The sequence below is a fragment of the Eumetopias jubatus genome, unplaced genomic scaffold (assembly GCF_037043125.1).
Source record: "Eumetopias jubatus isolate StellerSeaLion01/CBP00866 unplaced genomic scaffold, mEumJub1_p1.0 scaffold_1, whole genome shotgun sequence".
NCBI classification, from domain to species: Eukaryota; Metazoa; Chordata; class Mammalia; order Carnivora; family Otariidae; genus Eumetopias; species Eumetopias jubatus.
Genome location: NW_028274807.1, coordinates 40,447,374 through 40,468,856, shown reverse-complemented (window position 1 = coordinate 40,468,856; position 21,483 = coordinate 40,447,374). Strand labels below are relative to the sequence as shown.

At 36.1% G+C, this 21,483-nt stretch overlaps 2 protein-coding genes across 3 annotated transcripts in view; both read right to left on the bottom strand.

The window, feature by feature from the left end:
* Window positions 1-810: 810 nt before the first annotated feature.
* Window positions 811-7,680, bottom strand: CUNH3orf38 (chromosome unknown C3orf38 homolog). The gene is given in 4 exon segments (XM_028114977.2): window positions 811-2,535; window positions 2,537-3,085; window positions 4,649-4,887; window positions 7,379-7,680. Coding segments are annotated over 4 exon segments (939 nt in total). The 5' UTR covers window positions 7,506-7,680; the 3' UTR covers window positions 811-2,511.
* A 4,178-nt stretch (window positions 7,681-11,858) lies between these two features.
* ZNF654 (zinc finger protein 654) overlaps window positions 11,859-21,483 on the bottom strand; it is an 83,165-nt gene continuing 73,540 nt past the window's right edge. Inside the window, exons 7-9 of one of the 2 annotated variants that reach the window (XM_028114957.2) lie at window positions 21,313-21,454; window positions 15,584-17,927; window positions 11,859-14,987 (exon numbers count right to left, since the gene is read on the bottom strand). In XM_028114957.2, coding sequence (XP_027970758.1) covers window positions 14,980-14,987; window positions 15,584-17,927; window positions 21,313-21,454 — 2,494 coding nt within the window. In that variant the 3' untranslated portion in view covers window positions 11,859-14,979. The other variant, XM_088024248.1, reaches the window with a different exon arrangement.

Below are 21,483 nucleotides of genomic sequence, written 5' to 3'. Positions count from 1 at the left end.
AGCCACTATTCTTTAAGCCCTTTTTTCTGGTGCTATTACAATTTCTTACAGGCACTGGGTAACTAGCTTCCTTTAGCTTAAGGAAACACAGGAACGAAGTCTTCCTGTGTTGGCCATTTGCAAGCTGATTTTATAAAACAGAGATGGCTTTTTTCTATTATTTGGTATTTTAGTTAAGACTCATGAAACTTGTTTTTGGCATTCTAGATACTAATAAAACATCCCAATGTAACTATTACTTTAAGATATTTTTATTTTAACAAGAACAGATACTTCATGTATGCCCTATTATTAGGCTATCACAAATCAGTCTACAGTAAATAAAGCCCAGTTGCCCCCCTGGTTTGACCATTCATTCAATCACTATGAATTATGTGTAGTGCTGTATTCTTTACTACTTTACTCCAACAACTTTAAAATACCAGTTGAGGGTGAAATGAAGCAAAAGAGACCTAAAGCTGGGGTCTCTGCCATTCCCTAACATATACAAAACAAAGGGAGGGTAGCAAAAGAGTTATCTGCAGTGTGCTTCTGGACCTTCTCAGAGACCTGACCAAGCTTTAAACTTCGTGAATAAATCTCAACTCCTCCAGGTGTTCTTTCTCTGAACAAAAAAATATACACTTCCCCTAAAATGGTTAGAGCATTCCAGTTTATCCCATTCTGACCCTTGGGCTTTTTAAATTCAGTAAATTTTAAAAGGTTAAATTTGTTAGCTTGGAGCCTAAAAGTTTCTGTGTATCCATGCATGAAATTCAAACAGATGAAATGATCAAAAAACCCCATCACTAATAAGAACCAAAGACAAAATCCAGATGCAGAAAAGTCTTTTATACAGTATGTAAACTTCTTTTACTCATACCTTAACCCATTTAGTTAAACATTAGGTCCTACTATGTGGCCCAGCTGTAGGGATTCACAGTAAATAAAACATAGTTCCAATTCTTGAGAGAGTCTATCAGGAAGATTTCAAACTTCTAACGCTGATTAAAAGAACATGCAAACATTGCAGCCTTACTTGAGCATTACACAAATTCAAAAAGCCAATACTGAAGGTAGCCAGAGGCAATTTCTGCCCACCCTGAGCATCTGTAGTAATATTTCTGCAGTACTCGTCATCAATACCACAAAAGAAACAGATGGGAATAGTTTTTAATTTTATTCTTTACTCAGGATATTTATTGAGTACATGTTATAATGATACTCTATACTTAAAGGAGAAAATGATAACTTGCTTTAAATCTAAACAATATACTATTCTTATAGCAGACCGTAGCAATTTCCCTCCTTTATTAAGTTTTTATTTTAAGATGTATCAATTTGTACTCCTCCTAAAAGGCTGGCATTAAAATACAAAAAAGATGAGTTTTTTCCTCCTGCTTCCAAAATTCTTGTTACCCTAGATGATCACGAGAAGAGTTAAAGGTAAAAAATTAACATGTACAACACATCATCACAACTCCCAGCTGAATTTTTTCCATATGGCACTTTTGTAAATTAAAATTACTAACTAAATCAAAGATCAGCAAGTAGTTGTGAAGTGATGAAAACTTTAAACCCTAAAGCAGCTATGTAATTAATCTGGCAACTTTGTAATTCAAACCTAGTAGAATAATTTAGAGGTAAAAAAATCCTAATAATTTTAATTTATGATGTGGGAGTATATCTATATATGTATATAGATATGACCACATTATAAATTTGTGTGTGTTTTTGGGTTTTGTTTTTTTTTTTTGGTCACCTCTTCCAAGATCAATCAAGAGGAAAACAGTAATTCATTTAAGTTAGAACTGGGCACACCTTTTAAAAAATGTCAACAGTATGTTTCCTTTAGATGGCATTACAATAAATGTTCTATATAACTGTTAGCTGAAGCCTTAGATAAGAATAAGGTCTGTTGTGAGAACAGCATTTATCATTGCCCAAGAGTTCAGAAAATGTTGCAGATTTTAAGATATTTAGCTTGGACTACTATAGATAACTGAAAGATGTTCCTCATTTTAAAAAGGCAAAGTAAATTTACGTTATTTGACTTTTTGCGTGAGAATGTCACTCAAGTTTTCTAAAATGGTAACTCTGAGTTTACATTAAACCTTTCCGACATGAAAAGTACAGATATGAGCAGAATATTCACTAAGTAAAATGAAAATATTACCTGGTTTCTAAGGCACACTGTTAGTTATACCATCTAAAGTGGGATTTATTTGATGAACTGCATTAGCTCTCAGAACATTTGCTGCAAGTCATGTAGAAAGAGGCAAGTATTCACATAATACGTTAGTCTATTGTCAAGAAAGATACTTCAACTAAAATATGTCAATCCTCACATCTGCAATCACTTAGACATTACTGATGTGATATCTGGAAGAGTTCCTGTATAGAAGGTTTTTTAGACTGACAAACATGTTCAGTGCTTTAGAGGGCTGGGTGAACTCAGTTCTCTTTTGTTCAACAATGCCTCATCTCCACTGCATAAAGCTTGGTCTCCAGTTCCACTATCCAATGCCTGCCTTACATTAAGTTGTACTTAGTTGGTACTGCATAAAGTAACAGTGTTATAAAAGGCCTCTAGATCACAAGGTTCAAATGTAATAGCTGGTTTCATTAATGTTCCAGGAGCAAGAGAACCCTCTCCAATAATTCTCAGGTTGATAAATTTGATTTTCCACGTATTTTCTACAAAAGGGCAGCGTATGAGTCCAAAAATTTGTTCAAAAATGCCCAAACAAGTATTCCCTCGGTGGACAGTCCCAGCAACTCCAACCATAACCAGACCATGCGGAGAAGAAGCACATTTCAGTCCACGGGAATCTAGGTTGGGACTGAGAAAAAGATACTCTTCTTTCACTAGTGACAGCAGACGAAGGCTCACAATTTCTGCTCCATAATAGTCTATCACATTTTGTTCAGAGGTGTTGTAATAAAACCTAAGCTTGACATCGTGCCAGAAGTGCTGTGGCCCCCATTCATCTTGAGGTGGTCCCAGAAAAGGATTCTGAGAATTAAGAAGTTCAAAGAACCAGTGACAAAATTCTTCTCCTAATCGACGAAAATCAACTTTTTCAGTTTTATCTTCTTTTTCCTGCTAAGATAAATAAAATATAAAATATAACCAAGGTCAGTTCTCACATCTTTTTTTCTACCTCATCTGTTTTAGAGCTAAGTTTTCATATGCTGAGTATAACAGAAGCTAAATAAACTACAAGTGAACTCACTGAACCCATCACGCACACACTGTTCTTCCAAAAAGGGGAAAAATCATTTTAGAATTTCCCACCTTAAACATCTGAAAATTCAGCTGAGATTAAGATTTAACAAAGCCTCCAAAATAGCAGCATGAACAGTCAACAATGATTTACATAAGTATTTTCTCTTGATTGTGTCAGTGGTTTCACAATGTCTGTCCAAGCAGCATGTATGCTTTAAATGGATACACTTCTTTGCATATAAACTACACTAAAATAAAGTTGGTAACAAATAAGAATTTTTTACTATCTTTAAACAGAGTTCTAATACGACTATGACTGAAAATACATTACTTTTTATGATTGGGATTATTTTTGTACTGTTATTTCTTTTTTACAAAGGGTAATGTTACTGCAAAAATATACCTGACAAGCTTGATTTTACTCATCTATGTGAATAGATGAGAACATTCCAGAGCACAGTACCTCATTTTGATGGTAAGAATCTTTTATTGACAGAGCACCCATGATTATGTCTAAATCTTGGGACTTACGGACTATTTCCTTCTATCTTCAAAAGCCTATTTACACAGATACTATCATTATTGTGCCTGCTTTATAGATAAAGTAAACAGGGCTCAGGAAAGTCAAGTTACTTGCTCAAGTTCACACCTAGCACAGGGCAGGACCTATCTGAAGTCACATCTGTATGATTTCAGAGTCAACATTCTCTTTAGCATATTAAGAAAGCTCTTAGAAGATCCTTTCCTAACGTGAAAGCAAATGCCTCTTACTGTAAAACCTCACAAATTCAAAGTATGTAGTTTAAAATTTGCAAATTCATGGAAGGGGCTTCTGGAGTGGGTGGCAAATTTCTATTTCCTGACCAGCATGGTCATTACAAATGTTTTTGCTTCATGGACATTTATTAAGCTATATATCTGATTTGAAAAGGGGGTGGTCTTTCTGTGCTTTGTTTAAAAAAAAATAAAATAAAAAAATAAAATTTGCAAATTACCTAGAGTTCATACAGTCAATATTTAAATATTCACAGAGTACCTAAAATGTCCAGTGGATACAAAGAAATAGGAACAGACAACGTCAGCTGGAGGAAATTATTACAAGAGGATTTTTCCTAGCTTAAAAAAAAAAAAATCAAATGTAAAAATTACTTAAGTTTCTCTCATAGAATTTTTACAATTTAATACCTTTAGATTAATTAATTGTGTGTGTGTGTGGATTGGATTTGTAGAGTGTTCCAATTTGTGTGTGTGTGTTCCACATACATACAAATTAATACCAAATTAATACCTTAATACTGGTCTTCCTTTAGAATGCAAAGGATATGATGTGAAGCTAAATTATAAAAGCCAAAATATTAGCCCTGTTCCCACAGATCTAGGATTATCTAAAGAGTTTAGACAGAACTATGATTTAGGGTATAAATATAAGATCTATTTTACCTGTTGAAATAGTCTCATGTCCTCTGTCTTAACTGGCTCTGGTGTTTCCTTCAATTTCAGATGTAACTGCTTTTTCCAGTAATCCTTTGCATGCTGAATAAGATTGTGCTTTTCAGTAGCTGGAGGTATAATAACCCCCTGTGTTGCCAAGTACTTAAATATGACTTCTCGGTGGACTTTCTTACGCTTCAAAAGTTCTTCTGCACTTTGACTGTACAATAATATTGCACGAATGGCATCTAGAAGGAAATTATAAAGATTAGTAGAAAATCACAAGTCACTTGTAAATCTGTCCAGGGTCAGCAGAAACCCTATCAAATAATATTTATAAATTCTTGTCATGGCATTACTCTTTTTGCATGAGATGGTAATTTTTAAAAACCAGAAAGTGGGTTGTCAGATTTTGGGTTTAAAATTTTTTTTCTTTATGTTTTAAACTTCCCTACCTAAACTTACTTACCTCTTCCTTTCACTTCTCATAAGATAGTAAAAGTTTTGCATTTTTTTAAAAGAATGACATGTTTTGAGAAAAAAATTTGAGCCAGAGAAAAAAATTTTTTTCTAAGAAGGCCAATGGACCTAAATTCATTTATAATCCCTAACATAGGTAAAATTACAGTTATTTTAGATGTGCAAGGACGTTTAAACTCCTTACTCTATAGACAATGAAAGTTGAGAATATATGAGGTATCAATAATCATGCTTCTAAGAAGTGGCAGAATACTTGTATTCTTTTTTTAATTTAAAAAAAGGTGTTATATTAAATAACAGATCAAAGATTATTTTTTACATGCATAAAGAATACAGAATAGCAAAAAAATGAAGTCCCATGTATATACAACATAACTTAAGACATAAGATATTACTAGTATCTTTGAGGCCCTCATTTTAACCCTCCCTACTTAATAGTATTCCCTCTCTCTACTCACCCACCTTAGAGATAGCTGCTATCCTAATGTTGTTTATCAATACCTTGCTTTTCTTTATAGTTGTACAGCATAACTATGAACTCCTAAACAATACAGTTTGGTATTTTTGGAACACTCTATAAATCCAATCCACACACACACACACACACACAGTCTTTCATATTCAGCTTTTCACTTAATGTTGTTTCTGACATTAATCTGTGGATATATGTAGCTCTAATTTTTCGACTGTTAATTCATTTAACTGTACCACAGTAAATTATATGACTACATCACAAGGTTATCTATTCTGTTCATAGATTTTTACTGGGTGTGTCCAATTACAAACACCATCACTTTGAACATTTTCATAAATGTCTCCCAGTGCACAGAGGGGCAAGCAGCATGAGGGTCATCTGGGAGCTGAAGAAATGCTGAATTTCTGGACTCACTCCACAACTACTGAATCAGAATCTGCATTTTTCACAAGAATCCTGAGGGACTGATTCACAGGCACATTCAAGCTTGAGAAGCTCAGGTCCAGAATATAAACCCGGAAGTAAGCAAATAATTCCACTTAGAGATGATGTCAAACTTGTTTTCCAAAGTTCTAATTTACACTCCTCCAATTGTCAAAGACCTGCTTTGCACGATCACCACGTTTAGTTTTTTGCCAATCCAGTAGACAGGAAAACACTGTGTTTCGGTTTTCATTTCATTGCTTTTTAAAGAGATTATCTTTTCATAATAAATAAACAGAGATTATCTTTTCATATGCTTACTATTTTCTTCCTCTCTGAGAAATGCCCTCTCCTAATCATTTAACATTTCTGTACTGGGAAGTTTCTTTTTATTTGCTTTTAGACCCACCATCAATTAAATCCAGCATTTTTATCTATTACAATTTTAAACTCACACTCACAAGGACTGTTAGGTGGTGATTAGCACGTGAAATATATAAATACTTAAGAACTATATTAAGTCTAAAACTATCTGCATTCGAAATTCTTAGGAATTTCTTAAGTTTGAGGAAACATTAAGTTTGAAGTTTCAAATGAATGATTTTCTTAAATGGCAAAAACGTAAATCCAATTTAAAAGCAGAGACATGCAGATTATGCTTTTGTAGTTATTTAAGTCATACTAACATAGAAGTTTGGAGTTTTCACATTTTAAAGTAAGACTGTCCCGATGATATGCCAAGTGAAATACACACACAAGCTTCTTGATTACATTTTTATATGGAGTAGCTAGCAATCAATATTGATTGAATATTCATAACCCTTTAAAACTACAGAAATGTTTATTTGGCTCTGAAAACAACGTATTCCTACTACACAAAACCATCTCAGAAAAAAAATTAGATCCCAAAAGAGACATGGATTCAAACTATCTGCTCTTTTGTTACAGTAGTTTTAACTACGAGGCTGAAAGTGTTTATATCCTCCCAGAGGAGTCAGTCAGCAGCTGACTCCTCAGATCCGCCGAAACTGAAAATGAAAAACACCCTGGAAATTCTGAAATCACTATTCACGTACTCTAAATTCTCGAAAAAATAAGCATTTGCCCATACATCCAGCAGATAAAACCTGGAAGCAGAGCCGTCTGCAGTGCCACCACCTCTCCCGGGGATCTGGCGCTTCAGGGCCGCCTGAAGGCGCACGGCGGCTCCCAGGCCGGGAGGCGGCGGCGGCGGCAGAGTTCCGCCCCAGCACCGTCGGGCCCCGATGCGGGGCGAGGTCTCGCACCTCCTCTACTCCCACGTTCTGGCCACCTGGGGCCCGAGGGGGCGTCCGCCCTTGGGGAGAAAAGTCAACACTTACCTTGGCGGTCCTCAGGCCGCACCAGGCGGTTGGTGATGGTGTCGCACAGGGCCATGATATCATCGTTGTCTAGTAAGCCGAGGAGGTTACGACAGCCCTCCATCTCTGGAAAGCTGAGCCCCGACATCTCGACCCCCAAAGGAGGGGGGGAAGAGGACTACCCAGTGACGCCGTCCCTGCAGGCCCACCAGGCCGGCGCCTAGGCAACATACACCGGAAGTGCCTTTCCTGTTGTTCTCCGCCAAAGGGCCTCCGGTATTCCAAACCCCTGGGCGGAAGTGATTGCCAACAAGGTCAATCAGGAAATGTGGTGCTCCGACTTGTCGTTCCGGGGTGGACAGGACGGAGGGGAATCCAACGGATCTCACTTTAGGAACTACCGCGTTTGCACCGAGAACAGCGATCTTCCACAAGGAACCTGGTTCCGGAAAGCGAAGCCCTTTACTCTGAGGAGTCCAACCTCCAAAAATGCGCCGGGGAGGGCTGCGCAGGTGCAGGTGCGTGGAAAGCGGGTGGCGGTCCCTGCGCACGGCGAGCTCCCGTGATGCCGCGGGGCCGGCCAATGGAGGCGCCTATTCCCCGCCCGTGGGTCTGACCCCCGGGAGCGCTTGAACGTCCTCTGCGGCCAGTTCTGAGTGGGGTGCACCTGTAGTTTGATGTTCTTAAATTACGCAGTACAGTATTAAAATGATTTGGTTCTGTTTAGCAATAGACTATGAAAGGTTAAAAAAAAAAAGTCACCTATCACATGCCATGCCTTCTTGCTTTCATCTCTAACGGATCGGCTGTTGCTTGATTCCGGTCCTCTCCAGCTTGGTTTTAGACGATGCTGTATCGCGAGCAATTTAGGGCTGGGGACTCTGGAAGCCAGATTACCAGGGTTTTACTCCGCCACCATTCACTAACTGTGACCATGGACATGCTTCTTAGCCTTTTTGTCCCTCAGTTTCCTATCTCGAAATGGACCTAGTAGAGTTAGCTACCTCGTAGGTTTGCGGGTGCGGGGGTGCGGGGCGGGGTGAAGGACAGTGCCTGGCACCTAGAAGGAACTCAGTGCATGTTAGCTGCTGCTGTTAGTGTGGCAGCTACTCGTATTCACCAATGGAGAAGTCATGCTGGGCTCGACCGAGAGCGATGAGGAATCAGGCTTAAACATCGTCACTTGCCTCTAGCCTCTTCCACATTTTAGGCATATTTTTGATTTGTTAACATTTAATTAGGGTATTGCCATTTTGTAGCTCACATGTACATTTCTGCAGATCCAGGTGAGCAAATTTAACGTTTTAAAAAATATCACAGCTAAATGTCAGTTTTAAAATAAACTGTAAATGTGGCGTAGGCATTCAAAGCATGCCTATACTAATTTGCCAGTGGATGTCATTTGGGGTATCATTTACTCAACAGATAAAAATCCTTTATTTTTCGGGGCGTCTAGGTGGCTCAGGTCATGATCCCAGAGTCCTGGGATCAAGCCCGCATGGGGCTCCAGCCTCGCATTGGGCTCCCTGCTCAGAGGGAGGCCTGCTTCTCCCTCTTCCACTCCCCCTGCTTGTGTTCCTTCTCTCGCTGTTTGTGTCCAATAAATAAATAAAATCTTTTTTTTTTAAAAATCCTTCATTTTTCATTAAGTATTGAGTATGTACTATGCTAGGGATTGAAGAAGATTCAGAGAAATGACACAGACCCTCCTTTCAAGGATCTTTTGAGAGTGCTGCAAGGGCTAACAAGTGCTCATCATGCTGGTGTGGGACCATATAGAAGGCATACCCAACCTTTTCTTTCATTCATTCCTTCATTTAAAAAGGGAAAAAAAAGTATTTATTGAGCACCTATTTGCCAGACATTGTTCTTTGTGTTGGAACAAATACAGTTTCTTTGGAGCTTTCAGTCTAGTGAGAAGAAATAGACAGTAAACATATAAGAAACTATATACTGTGCCAGGAAATGCTATTGAGAAAAATAAATCAAAAGGAGGGGGATGGAGCGGATGTTGCGTTTTTATACAGCCTGTCAAGAGAGAGTTCTCTAAGTAATATTGAAAGAAAGACCTGAGGAAAGTGAGTGAAGCACAGAAGAGTGTTGGGGGAGGAAACAATATTAGAGGTTCCAAGGAAGAAGCAGAGTGCTTGGCAATGTAGGAAGGAGGCCAGAGCAGCCTGTTCAAGGAGGAGGCAGTGAGGTTAGAGTTGCAGTCAAGATTGAGCAGGGTTTCTCAGTGAGGCACTATTAACATTTTGGGCAGGATAATTCCTTGTTTGGGGGCTGTTCTATGCATTGTTCTATGCATGTTAACAGCATCCCTTGCCTCTACCCACTAGATGCCAGTAGCACCTCCTCCCCCAGGTTGTGGCTACCAAAAATATCTCCCAATTTACCAAATGTGCCCCGGGGGGGCAAAATCATCCCCATTTGAGAACCACTGATACAGAACCACCTGTCCAAAAGTTCTTTGAGATAATGAAAATGTTCTGTATCTGTGTTGTTCAGTACAGTAACCATCAGACACATGTAGCTGTTGAGCAGTTGTAATGTGGTTGGTACAATCAAGGAACCGAATTTTAAGTTTTATTTGAATTTTAGTTAAATTTTAATAGCCATATGTGGCTAGTGGCTACTGTATTGGATATTGCAGATCTAGAGCCTTGCAGGCCATTGTGAAGACTTTGGCTCTTTTACCTGTCTTCATTTTCTGTTATTTTCTCAGTCTCTTATCCAGACTAGTCACAGTGGTCCCCTTGCTATTTGTTCCTTAAACTTGCCTCTTGCTTTTATTTACTTGAGAGAAGAGCAAGCAAGAGAGAGAGTACGAGTGGGGGTGGAAGGGGGGGAGAGGGAGAGAAGCAGATTCCCCTCTGAGCAGGGAGCCCAAGAACAGGGGCTCCATCCCTGGACTCTAGGATCGTGACCTTAGGATCGTGACCTGTGCCAAAGGCAAATGCTTAACTGCCTGAGCCACCCAGGCACCCCCCGAAATTTAGCATTTCTAAGAAGTTCTTAGGTGATGCTAATTTTGCTGCTCCAGGGACCACACTGTAAGAATCACTGCTAATAGAAGAAAGTGAGACGTCAGCCACCTACTCCTACCAGACTTCATCCTTTGTCTCTGAAATCATTGATCCTCAGGCAGGTCTGACTCTATTTGGATATATTATAGCCACTCATGCTCTGTATTTGCAGGGAAAACTGCACGGTAGAATGAAAACTGCTTGGCATTATGGTTTTAGGAGGACACATCTGATTTTTCAATCCCACCTCTCCTGTGTGACTTCAGTCAAGCTATTTAATGTTTTTGAGCCTTGGTTTCTAAAACGCGGTGTTCCTATCTGTCTTTGAGTTTTAACAATTAGGGGTAACATATATAAATTAGCTAGTATATAGTAATTTAGTGAAACAGGAGACATTTCTTCTCCAGTGTGTGGCACTCATAAATAAGGCATGAACCTCTCCCCCACTTTTAGTTTTAATTCCACGTAATACTGGATTGCCGCTCCATTTGACATCTTCATATACAGCCAAAATCCCTGACCCTTCTATTGGTTGATTCTTGAAGCTGCTATGAAATTTATATTAAGCTCTGAAAAGCAACCTCTTTTATCTTGGAAGCATACTTAGTAATATTGCTTTCCAGAATTCCTCAAGTCTCAGGAAAAAAAAAAGTCTAGATAACTCCAATACCTTTATCTAAATACCTCAGTACATTTAATAGTCTAAAATCATATGACCAAAAGCATAGACTGAGAATTCCAGATCTCAGCTCTAGAATGCTTGAATAACTTTCCCATTGTTTTTCAAAGCATGTTTGCTGTATGTGCAAATCACTGGACGTACCACCGTCCTTTCTTTTGCATTGCTATCATCGCATCGAACAAGGTCTTTTTCTACTTCAGCCCTCATTTTATTCTAGTTGCAAGTGATAGCAAAGGGTATAGGGTGTTTTTCTTTGTTAGTCAACCAAAAAAGTAGGAGCCCTCATGCCCAAGGACTCACTTTTAGCTACAGATTAATTGGTTTACACGTTTTCCCACTGAAATGCTTTTTAGGAAGTCATTTTCATCAATATTTATACCTTATTTCAAAGTGACTTCCCAGTGTTTTGTTTTGTTGTTTTTGTTTTTTGAGTTCCAGCAGATGCTCTTCATCTTTTGAAGATTTACCAACACTGTCTTTCACTTAGAGAGTTGTGATATTTGTCTACCTACAAAGTTTGCAGAGGGTACCCAAAATAACTTTAATAACCAGCATTCTGTCAACTTGTAATTCCTGCATGTAGACGTTAGTTAAAATAATGTCTAAAATGTTTTACGTAAACTTCTAGATTTTTCTATTTTAAAATGTTTTTAAAAATTAATCATCTGAATATGGTAATATTAACTGAAATAATTCATTCTCTTATGAGACATAATAGGGACTTTCTTATTTACTACATACCTTAAGCCTAATTCCTTTTGAAGCAGTGTGCTACATAAAACTGAACACTTCATTACCAACAAGGACAATGTTTTATTGAACAAGTCTATGTACAGTACAAAAAATTTCTTGAAATGAGACGCTATTGTTGAATTATTGCAGTTCAATGGCTCAGTTTTAATTTGTACTCTTAAAAAATGCAAAGTAAAATAATTTAATGTTCAACAAGGAAGCACAAATTTCCTTTCTTGCTGAATCTGTAATATCTTTCACATATTAACAATTCCAAAATGCATATGCAGCATTTAGGCATTCTGAAAAGGTGTTTTACAGTACCAAATAAATTAAAAGATAAACACTATCATCCCTTTTAGGTTTTTCATCCATACAACAGTTTAAACCAAACATGAAAGGAGTACGGCTGAACCTTCAAGTGTGATTTGAAAAGAATCACAAGTTCAGTGTTATAAGTCATCTACTCATTATATAACCGGTTGTTTAAAAAAATGAATATGGCTAAAGCCCAAAGTACCAGTGTCCTTGTCCACGGAGATCCCTCTTTTCTGTAATATCTGAGCAGCAAAAATTCAGATTTGCTATTTTCTTGACCTTACTGAAATAGCAGAAAGTTTATAGTTATTGTTTTGAAGGAAATTTTTATTTAAAAAAAAAGAATTGAAACTTGGTCCATGTAAGATAAGCATATCCTCAAAACAGAAGGAACAGAAAGTAAAAGAGAAGAATCTGAAGAACAGGAAAGCTTCCTTTTCTTCTGAATCCCAAATTAGAACTGTTGGAAGTTTATGCACCCCACCAAAGCAAAATGATAGAAGCTTATGCTTTATAAGACATAAATAATGAAATGTACGCATACTTTCAGTAGCAATCATTTGAGAAGTATATAAAGAGGTTTAGAACAACATGGCCAAATAGATTTTTATAAAACATTCCTTGATTTAATTATGTATAAACCGATTTGATCTAAGTGTTTCAGAAAGTTTTCCCTTAGCAACACAAAAGTAGAAATAAAACCTCAAATTAGAGACAAAATTAACTAGTGGAATATGCTTAAAACATCTTGGTACGAACTGCAGAATGAATGAAAATAATTTGCAGAGATGGATTTGTCAATAGATACAACTTATAAAAAAGTAAAAAGTTAAAAATGTGATAAAATGTTAAGTTGTAATTTTAAACTTCTGGAAAATGTACAAAGCAGAAATTATATTTCAAAAAAACTTCATTGTCCAAATGAACTAGTTTCCAAACAGACTATTACATGCTGTATTTTCTACTGAACTGAAATAGAACTCAAGTACTGTATTTTCAGTATCAGGAAGTACAGAGGTGTTTTTTTGTTTGTTTGTTTGTTTGTATGAGTTGACCCTAAGGGATTTAAAAATCTGATTGAGTTGTTTACTTATCTGTTATTTAAATGTAAATTCCACAGCCTAATGTAGGCTACACAAACAAAACAAAAACCTTAATTTGATTGAAACGGACTTGTGACTATCAATTGCATAGTAGTGAATGAATAAATAAACTAATAAAATTGGGCTTTTTTTTTTATATCTTTCATGACCTAGAAATCCCGATTTAATAAAGTCTGGATGCTACCTTGGAAGAAATGTCCCCTTCCTTAGTGACTTCATTCAAGAAGCTTAATATCCAAAAATTTGTAATAGTAGAATCCAGTAAGATTATCTGCTTTGAACAAAAATGTATCAGTTGGAATAACTGGAATATTTGGTTGACCATGGTACATTAGTAGCTCCACCTTTTAAGAATTTGCCTTTGCATTTTTGTTCATTTTATCCCTGCTATAGATTAATACACTGACAGGTAAAAGGTCTTTAAGCTTCCTCTTTTAGAGAATGTACAAGTGGAACATATCTGAGGGGGTATTTTAGAAAACATTTTGTGTTTTAACAATTCATTGCCTAATAAGTTAAAATCTTCCTTAGGAAAATTACTGGTCATCAAGGAAAATAAAAGCATCAATGTATCTTAACTGTGTTCCTGCTGTGCAAATTTTTGTGTAAATATTTCCTTTTATATATAAAAATTACTATTCAGACCAAATTCATCACTAATAAATAAGAAAGCATGAGTAGTAGTATGGCTTATTTTAGAATTAACTCTCCTAACTGAATAAAACCAATGAATTCTTGACCTGATTTTAGCTGACATTTTTTTTTTTACAGCCAGTTATTTTTATAGGACTGTACTTAGATAACTCACATTAATGTCTAAAAGGACCTTACTATGAATCATCAAGCAATGTCCTAACACTACTCTATATACAAATAGAAATATCCCAGTGTGCTTATACCATTATTCACATTGAGTTATTTGCAATTCAGTGTTTTCCTTCCATTAGATAGCCTTTATGGTCTTAGATTCCTCCCATCTCTCCCCAAAGTTACTGATGGTACTTTTTTATTTAATGGACACTGCTGCCTTTAAATACAATTCACTGGTATTACAAAAATGGAAAGTGGAAAGTTCTATTAAGAGCTTATTAGCAAAGTGTTGTTTTGTTTTCTTTTGTTTTTTAACTTCCAATGCTGGCATAACATTCATTGAACTCTGTCCTAATCAATCATCTTGGAAACAAGTTACAATCTTTTATGGATAGCATGGTGATAAATCAAGTTTTATTTTCATGTATCAGTTTCTAAATTATAATAAACCAAATAGCAGAAGTTCTTTAAACCATGTTTGAAGAGAAGGGAGGATATAATCTGATTATGCATGACAAGAAAACAAATCTCATTTGTAGAATACTTCAAGTTGTTTATTGTAAACAATAAACCCCTCCCCTTTTTTAATAATGGATTAACTTTTCCCTTTCTGTAAGGCCATAGCTGGTTTTTCTTTCTGACTAGTTGCCTGAACATGTTTCTCACGTAAGTGAAACTGAACATGCTGCATTAAGTCATCAACTTTTTAAAGAAATGTGGTTTTCTGGATAACTGGTACTTTGGGAGTTTTGTAATAACCCTTTTGGAGTCTAAACCAGCACATCTCCTCTCTGAGTTCATTCTAGAAAATGTGCTTTGTCTTTATCTTTAGTAATCCAAGACCGCTTGAAAATTAAGGCCATCAGGAAAATAGCAAACTGATGATGCAATTTCTTGCAGTGCTTTTTTCGCACTACTGCTTGATCGACAGATCTTTCTGTAACATTTTTATCAGGCACCTGTAAAACAGAACATGTCTGTTAATTCAAATTTTATAGTTCAACTGAAATTCTAAGTCAGATTCCTGTTTATACTCTTACTCATTCAAAAAATATTGATAGTAGTAGAAAGGCAAGATCTTCCTTTGCTCAATTTTGTCTTTCAATTATTTTCTGGTTCTTTTTCACTTCTGTTTCTGGAAAAGCAGCTCAACTTCACTTGGTTTATATTCTGGCATGCAAATGAAAAACATGTCCATCACAATTACTTTGTTTCTAAAACTTTTATTACATGAAACTTGTAATGAAGAAATGTTTCAGACACAGTGAATGAGTATGATCAAAGAGTATGAAAAACCGTGTCCAAGTTCTGACTTCCACAAGTTCATAGGCTATACCTATGCAAATTACTTAACTTGTGAAATTGCAGCTGCTTGATCTATAAAACAGGAGTAGTAACATCACCTTAAATAGTGTCTATATGGATTAAAAGAAATAATGTATGGGGTGGTGCTTTATTATCTGTGCTATACAAATGTTAACTTTCTTAACCTCATAAAGATCTGTGGCATTTTCTATTTCTACAGACAGACCTATTGAGAAGATAGAAGACTTACTTTCATCATCTGAATCAAATCCAAAGAGTGTCTGACATTTCTTTTGTGCAAGGTGAGCCTCAAGTGCTTCTGCATTACAGTAGGTGGTCAGGCATTTGCCACATCTTAATCTTTTCATGGATTTTTTACAAACGTTATCTTGATCAGAACAGGCATCTACTCTATCAGTCAGAAATTTTCTGCGTTTTGGCATACTAAGGTACCGTTCATCCAGGTAACTGGGAGGCAGTGGTCTGACATATGGCTTTGTTAAAATTAAGCCATATGAAGTATGTTCACTCGTCAGATTTGGTTTGGAAGGTGCCTGAGATACTGGCAGGGTATTATGTTCTTGTGGTACAACACTAGGTAAAATGGAACCGTTTTCTGTCCTGATTCTATTTGCATCAGTTTTCAAAGCAGGATCTGACGAAACTAAAGGTGTCTGCTCTATTCCACTGTGTCCATTGACTAAATCACTAATACTACAATTATTTTCAGAATTTGGCTCTATGTCAGGCATCTTTTGGTCTGTCAAGCTTATATCAGAAACAGTGTCATCAGAATGTTCATTTCCATTCTGAACTAAACCATCTGTTTTCTTTTCCATACTTTCTGTACATGTCTTTGGTTCTGTGGAATCTTTCCTTGATTTGCTAGTAGAAACTGGCAGACTAATAGTTTGTTTCTCATTACTAGATGAGTCTTTTTCCTGATGATTAGGATTTGAGTCTGTAAGAACATCCCAAAGAATTGTTTCACTTGGTTGTGCAGATGATTCTGGTGTTTTACTTAAATAGTGCTGAGCCTCATGTTCATATAGCAGAGGAAGATCTTCAAAAAGCTCATGGCATTCTGGAAAACTACACTGGGCTTGAAATATCCTGTGACTTTTTGTATGCTGAGCAAGCTGGAATGGCAACTTAAACGCCTCATTGCAATTAAAATGCAAACAAAAGTACACATTTGGATAGCTGTGTCTATTAAGGTGATCTATAAAATGTTGAGAATCTTCAAATTGCCTCTGACAGAATTTGCATTTTCCTTTGCTCCACTTCATTACTGTTTGCCGCACGTTTAAATCAGTTGGATGTACAGTCCTTGCGTGTTTATTTAGAAAGCCAATTCTTTTAAATATCCTGACACAACCAAGAGCAGGGCACTTAAAGTTTCCTTCTTGATCTGTAGCATATATGTCTTTTGGATGGCACACAGTTCCATTGATTTTATGAAGTACTGAAGTTTCTTGATTCAGGTCATAATCATCATCTTCGTAATCACCTTCTTCATCCTCTTCCTCCTCATAGTCATCCTCACAGACAGGCAAAGGCTCCGAGACATTATTTAAAGAAGTATCAGGACTTCCATTTTCAATCATGTTCTCAATAACATCTTCCGATACACTTACAGGAATTTCAATGAATTCAGCCACATGTGCAGGGATGACTTCTTTGTTTCCATCACTGGAAGCAGTAATTGTCTCTATTTCCAAATCTTTATTACCAGAATTCCCATTTTCAAATGAAATGAAAGTATCAGAACAATTTATTTCTTCCAAAGCAGGGATTTCCTGATCCTCTTGTTGAGCTGCAGCAATTTGCTGTCTTTGTATTTTCTTAACATGATTCTTTAAATGCTTCTGCATAAGTCCTCTGTTCCTAAATTTCCTACCACATATTACACACGAAAAACTACCCTTTTTCTGATGAGCCTGGGCATGCCTCACAATGTGACCACCTAGAAATTCCTTGTTACATAACATACACCGATGCCTTGGGACATTGTGATCTACTCTGGAAACATTAAGAGCCATAAGATTTTTCTTATTAATGTGACCCTTAGGTTGCACTCTAGATATATCATCAGGATCAAGCTCTCCAGTGCTCTGATCTGTAAGAGAGTCCAGCCCTTCATCTAAACCTTGCTGTTCCACCACCTTTTTTAGATTACCTGTAGAATTTTCCAGTGTACTTTCATTTAGAAATCTAACTGCTGATTTATCACTCAATAATGCTACACAGTTTTTCTTAATCATTACGAAGTTCCAGAATTCGGGATCAAAAAACAATCCCTTTTTCAAAATTGGAAGTAATTCAAAACGAACACGATTTTGAACACTACTTGTGCCTTCGTTATATTCCTCATCTGGACGTTTGTAAAGCTCTTCAACAGTATGATAAGCTTCCAAGGAGCGCTCAAGAAAAAATATTGAGAGTGCACAAATCCTGAGGATCTCCAAATCATTTGGCAAAAAATGTGCAATTGTTTTATAAATTAAACATTTAGTTTTGGGATCATCATGAAGATCGAGTTGTAGAGCACAACCACATATTTCAACACAAATTTGTAGGCCGTCTTCTTCAACCTGGAAAAGGAAAAATATTACTACTAAATACCTTTTTAAAAAAATACTATTATACTTTTATTGTTTTAAAATACAACTCTCTAGGATGTCTGGGTGGCTCAGTCGGTTAAGCGTCTGCCTTCGGCTCAGGTCATGTTCTCAGAGTCTTGGGATGGAGTCCCACATCAGGCTCCTTGCTCAGAGGGGAGCCTGCTTCTCCCTCTGCCTGCCGCTCCCCCTGCTTGTGCTCTCTCTCTCTCTCTCTCTCTCTCTGACAAATACATACATAAAATCTTTAAAAAATAAATAAAATAAAATACAACTCTGAATTGAAAGCTGAATAAACATAGTATTCCAAATGTGCGGTTTTCTTCAACAGGTAGCCTTAACTCTTTTTTAATAATAAGTAAATCTTTCTTTTTTAACTTGAGAATAATCTGGAAGAGATAGCATTTTAGCTTCCAATTTACTTAATTTTCAAATTTGACAATTCCTAGTAACCACAGTACAAAATGCCTCATAACCTTATGGTGATTAAGGCTTCTTACAAATCCAGCCCCATTTATTTTAGGTACCAATCTCACATTCTGAGGCAGAAGGTTAAATTAAATGTATTTAAAGCATTTATCAATTTTCACATTTAACAATGTTAAAAAAGAACTGTATTTTTTAAAAAACTGCTTACAGAAACTCATAAATCTGCACTAAAAATATTACTTATTAAGTAATATTATTTATCCAAGTAAGAGGAAAAGTGTGGCCCACATGAAGAAGGCAATTAGAATCTTTCCAAATCTAATAAAAATCAGAATAATGAAACTACTTGAAAATTATCTGAAAATTATTCAAGCTTTGAAACTTGTACTGATGACTCAAAGATAAATGCACTGGGGAATTTATTGTCCACCCACCTTAACTCAAATGATAAATAGATTTGGAATGATATAAATGCTTGTTTGAATAGAAAAAGACACAATAATAGTATGTCTTTAAAAGTGTGTGTGTGTGTACTGCCTGCATCTGATATGCTATCGATGACAGGAAGGATCACTACCTTGCCAGCCTCATGTCTTTATCGTCCCTTACGTGCTGTCTAACCCTACTTAATTACTTACAGTTCTACAAGCAGACCTTAATTTTGCACAGCATAATCCCACTTTATCTAGCTAGTAAACTCCTATCTATTTCCTATTCATTCTTTGAGAATCAGTTTTACTCCGAAAGTTTTTCTCCCCATTCATTCTGGCCCCTAGCCCTGGGGCAGAGATAAACACTCCCTATTCTTCCCACTGAGAATAGTTTATACTTATTTATAAAAAGCACATACATAATTGTTTTGTAACTGTGTATGCCCCTACCCCCTGACTTTGAATTCTTAAATCACAGGGACAGTATCTCATTTTTTGTATCCTCCTATCATAAGCAGAGAAGTTGGCATATAGTGGCCTTTGCAAATGTGAATGGGATCAGATCTATCCTACTGACTTTAACTTCCTTCTGTAAATCCATCATTTCAGCTTGGAATCCTTTTCTGAATTCCTATTTCTTATTTCTGATTATCTGTTACAATTAGTATTTCCACCTAAATTTCCCAGATATAGTGAATTCAAAATCCATTGAGAATTCAAGAGAATCCAAGAGAATTCCTTCTCTTTCTCCTAAGTTCTATCTACAACCTCTGTGTTAACTCATGAAATTATCATGTACCCAGTTGTCCAAGTCTAAAGATTTTAAGATCAACACAAAAGCTACTTTCTTAACTGAAATCCTTCAACAATTCCAGTATATTTATAGAGCGAAGTTCTAATTTTTAGTGCAGCATGCAAGCCCCTTAAGGATTTCCAACAACCACCCCCCACTCTGTAACTTCCTGCAGTCTCTTCAATTAGCTTCATCTCCCACATACCTCCCCATATTTCTCCTACCCTATTAATGCCGACGGAGTGTTGTGAGAAAAACAAGTAATATAGTGAGGCAAAAATGCTCTGTAAACTACAAAATCCTCTACATGTTAGTATTATCCTCCTCTTTCATTTAAAACCAGCTTAAAGCATCTTCCTCTGTGAAGCTTTTTCAGATATGCCATCTGTAATGTCTCATTCTTCTGAACAGCATTGTTTGTGCAGCTTTTCACAGTACTGGGGCACATAAACGATCTACTCCATCAGTAAAGATATTTTTAGTAAAGTATAAATAGTTAAGCACATTTTTAATATTTATTTCATCTTTGAATTTTCCTCTTATATTCTCAGGTTGACTAGATGTGAAAATAAGAAAGCTTTATGATAACTGTGTGAACTTCACCTATATTGTAAACTTTTTATAACAAAAATCTTTCATCTTGTGGTGCAAATAAGAATGCTATGTAAAAAATATATACGGATACTTTTTTTTTTTAAGTTTTACAGGTGATTCTGATGCACTTCAAATGTTGAAAAGGATTCTACAGCATAGTTTGTTTCTTTTTCCCTTTTTGATGGGGGTAGAGGTTAACTTTGACAATGCATTTGAATGACATTTCACTATTTAATAATGAAGGTATGAATGCAGTTAGTAAAATAAATAGGAAATTTATAAAACTCTGAATACAGTGCTGCTAACTTTAGGGATATAATCACTAACATGGTCATATATCTAATGAGTGACATGATGTGATAAATGCATAAATATATAAGAAAAATTAAAATATATTATTTAATGGATGTCTCCTGTATATTTAAAAGTAACCCACATAAAGATTCAGCTAAATGGAGCTACCTAAAGTGTAGGGTAGCTTTATCTTTCTTATCTTTGTATTCAAAGTTCTGTTAATATTTGAGGGGAAAATGTTAAAGGATCTGCAGGATCCCACTTCATGTCTATGTAAGACACTTATGTAGAACTGTAACCACTTTTAAGTGACCCATGAAAAACTTACTTCAGCACTATTTTTAAAAACAGGTAATGGATTTCACTGTTACTTTAAATAAATACTCTAAAAATTTGTCCAGTTTCAAAAATGCCTCAAAATTCATCGTTCCTTTTTACCTGACCACCAGACTTAAAACTATGAACTATATTTTTTTGTGAAAGTGAGCAGTATTACCTAAGGTTATACAAAATTCATTTGCAAATAAGATTCTACAAACAGGAGTTATGATAGTGTTAAATGTGACAAGCTTATTAAATTTTAAGTAACACCAAATTGGCAGTTTTTCTGTCTTTTTTCAGTAATTTTCACTTACGTATACCCTTAGTACCATGTTGGGAGTTTGAGGTTGGTGGGGAGGGAAAGATGTAATATATGGAGAATGTGGCCTTAAAATCCTCCTTCCCTTCAAATAAATTTTATCATAAAAGATTCAAGTTTTGGTGAACTGTCATTTAAACTTCATTTAAAATTAAGGGATAAAGATATCCTATTTACCTCATCTTTAATGATTTTCATGAAAGGAAATATGACTCTCACATTAGTTGCTGTTCTTAAAAGCTGGTAGCATTGATCTACAAAAACTTGTTTTGAAGGATTAGACTTAAGCTGAAGTTTACTCCATATGAAAATCAACTCCCTGTAAATGAGAAAAAAAAGAGAAATATC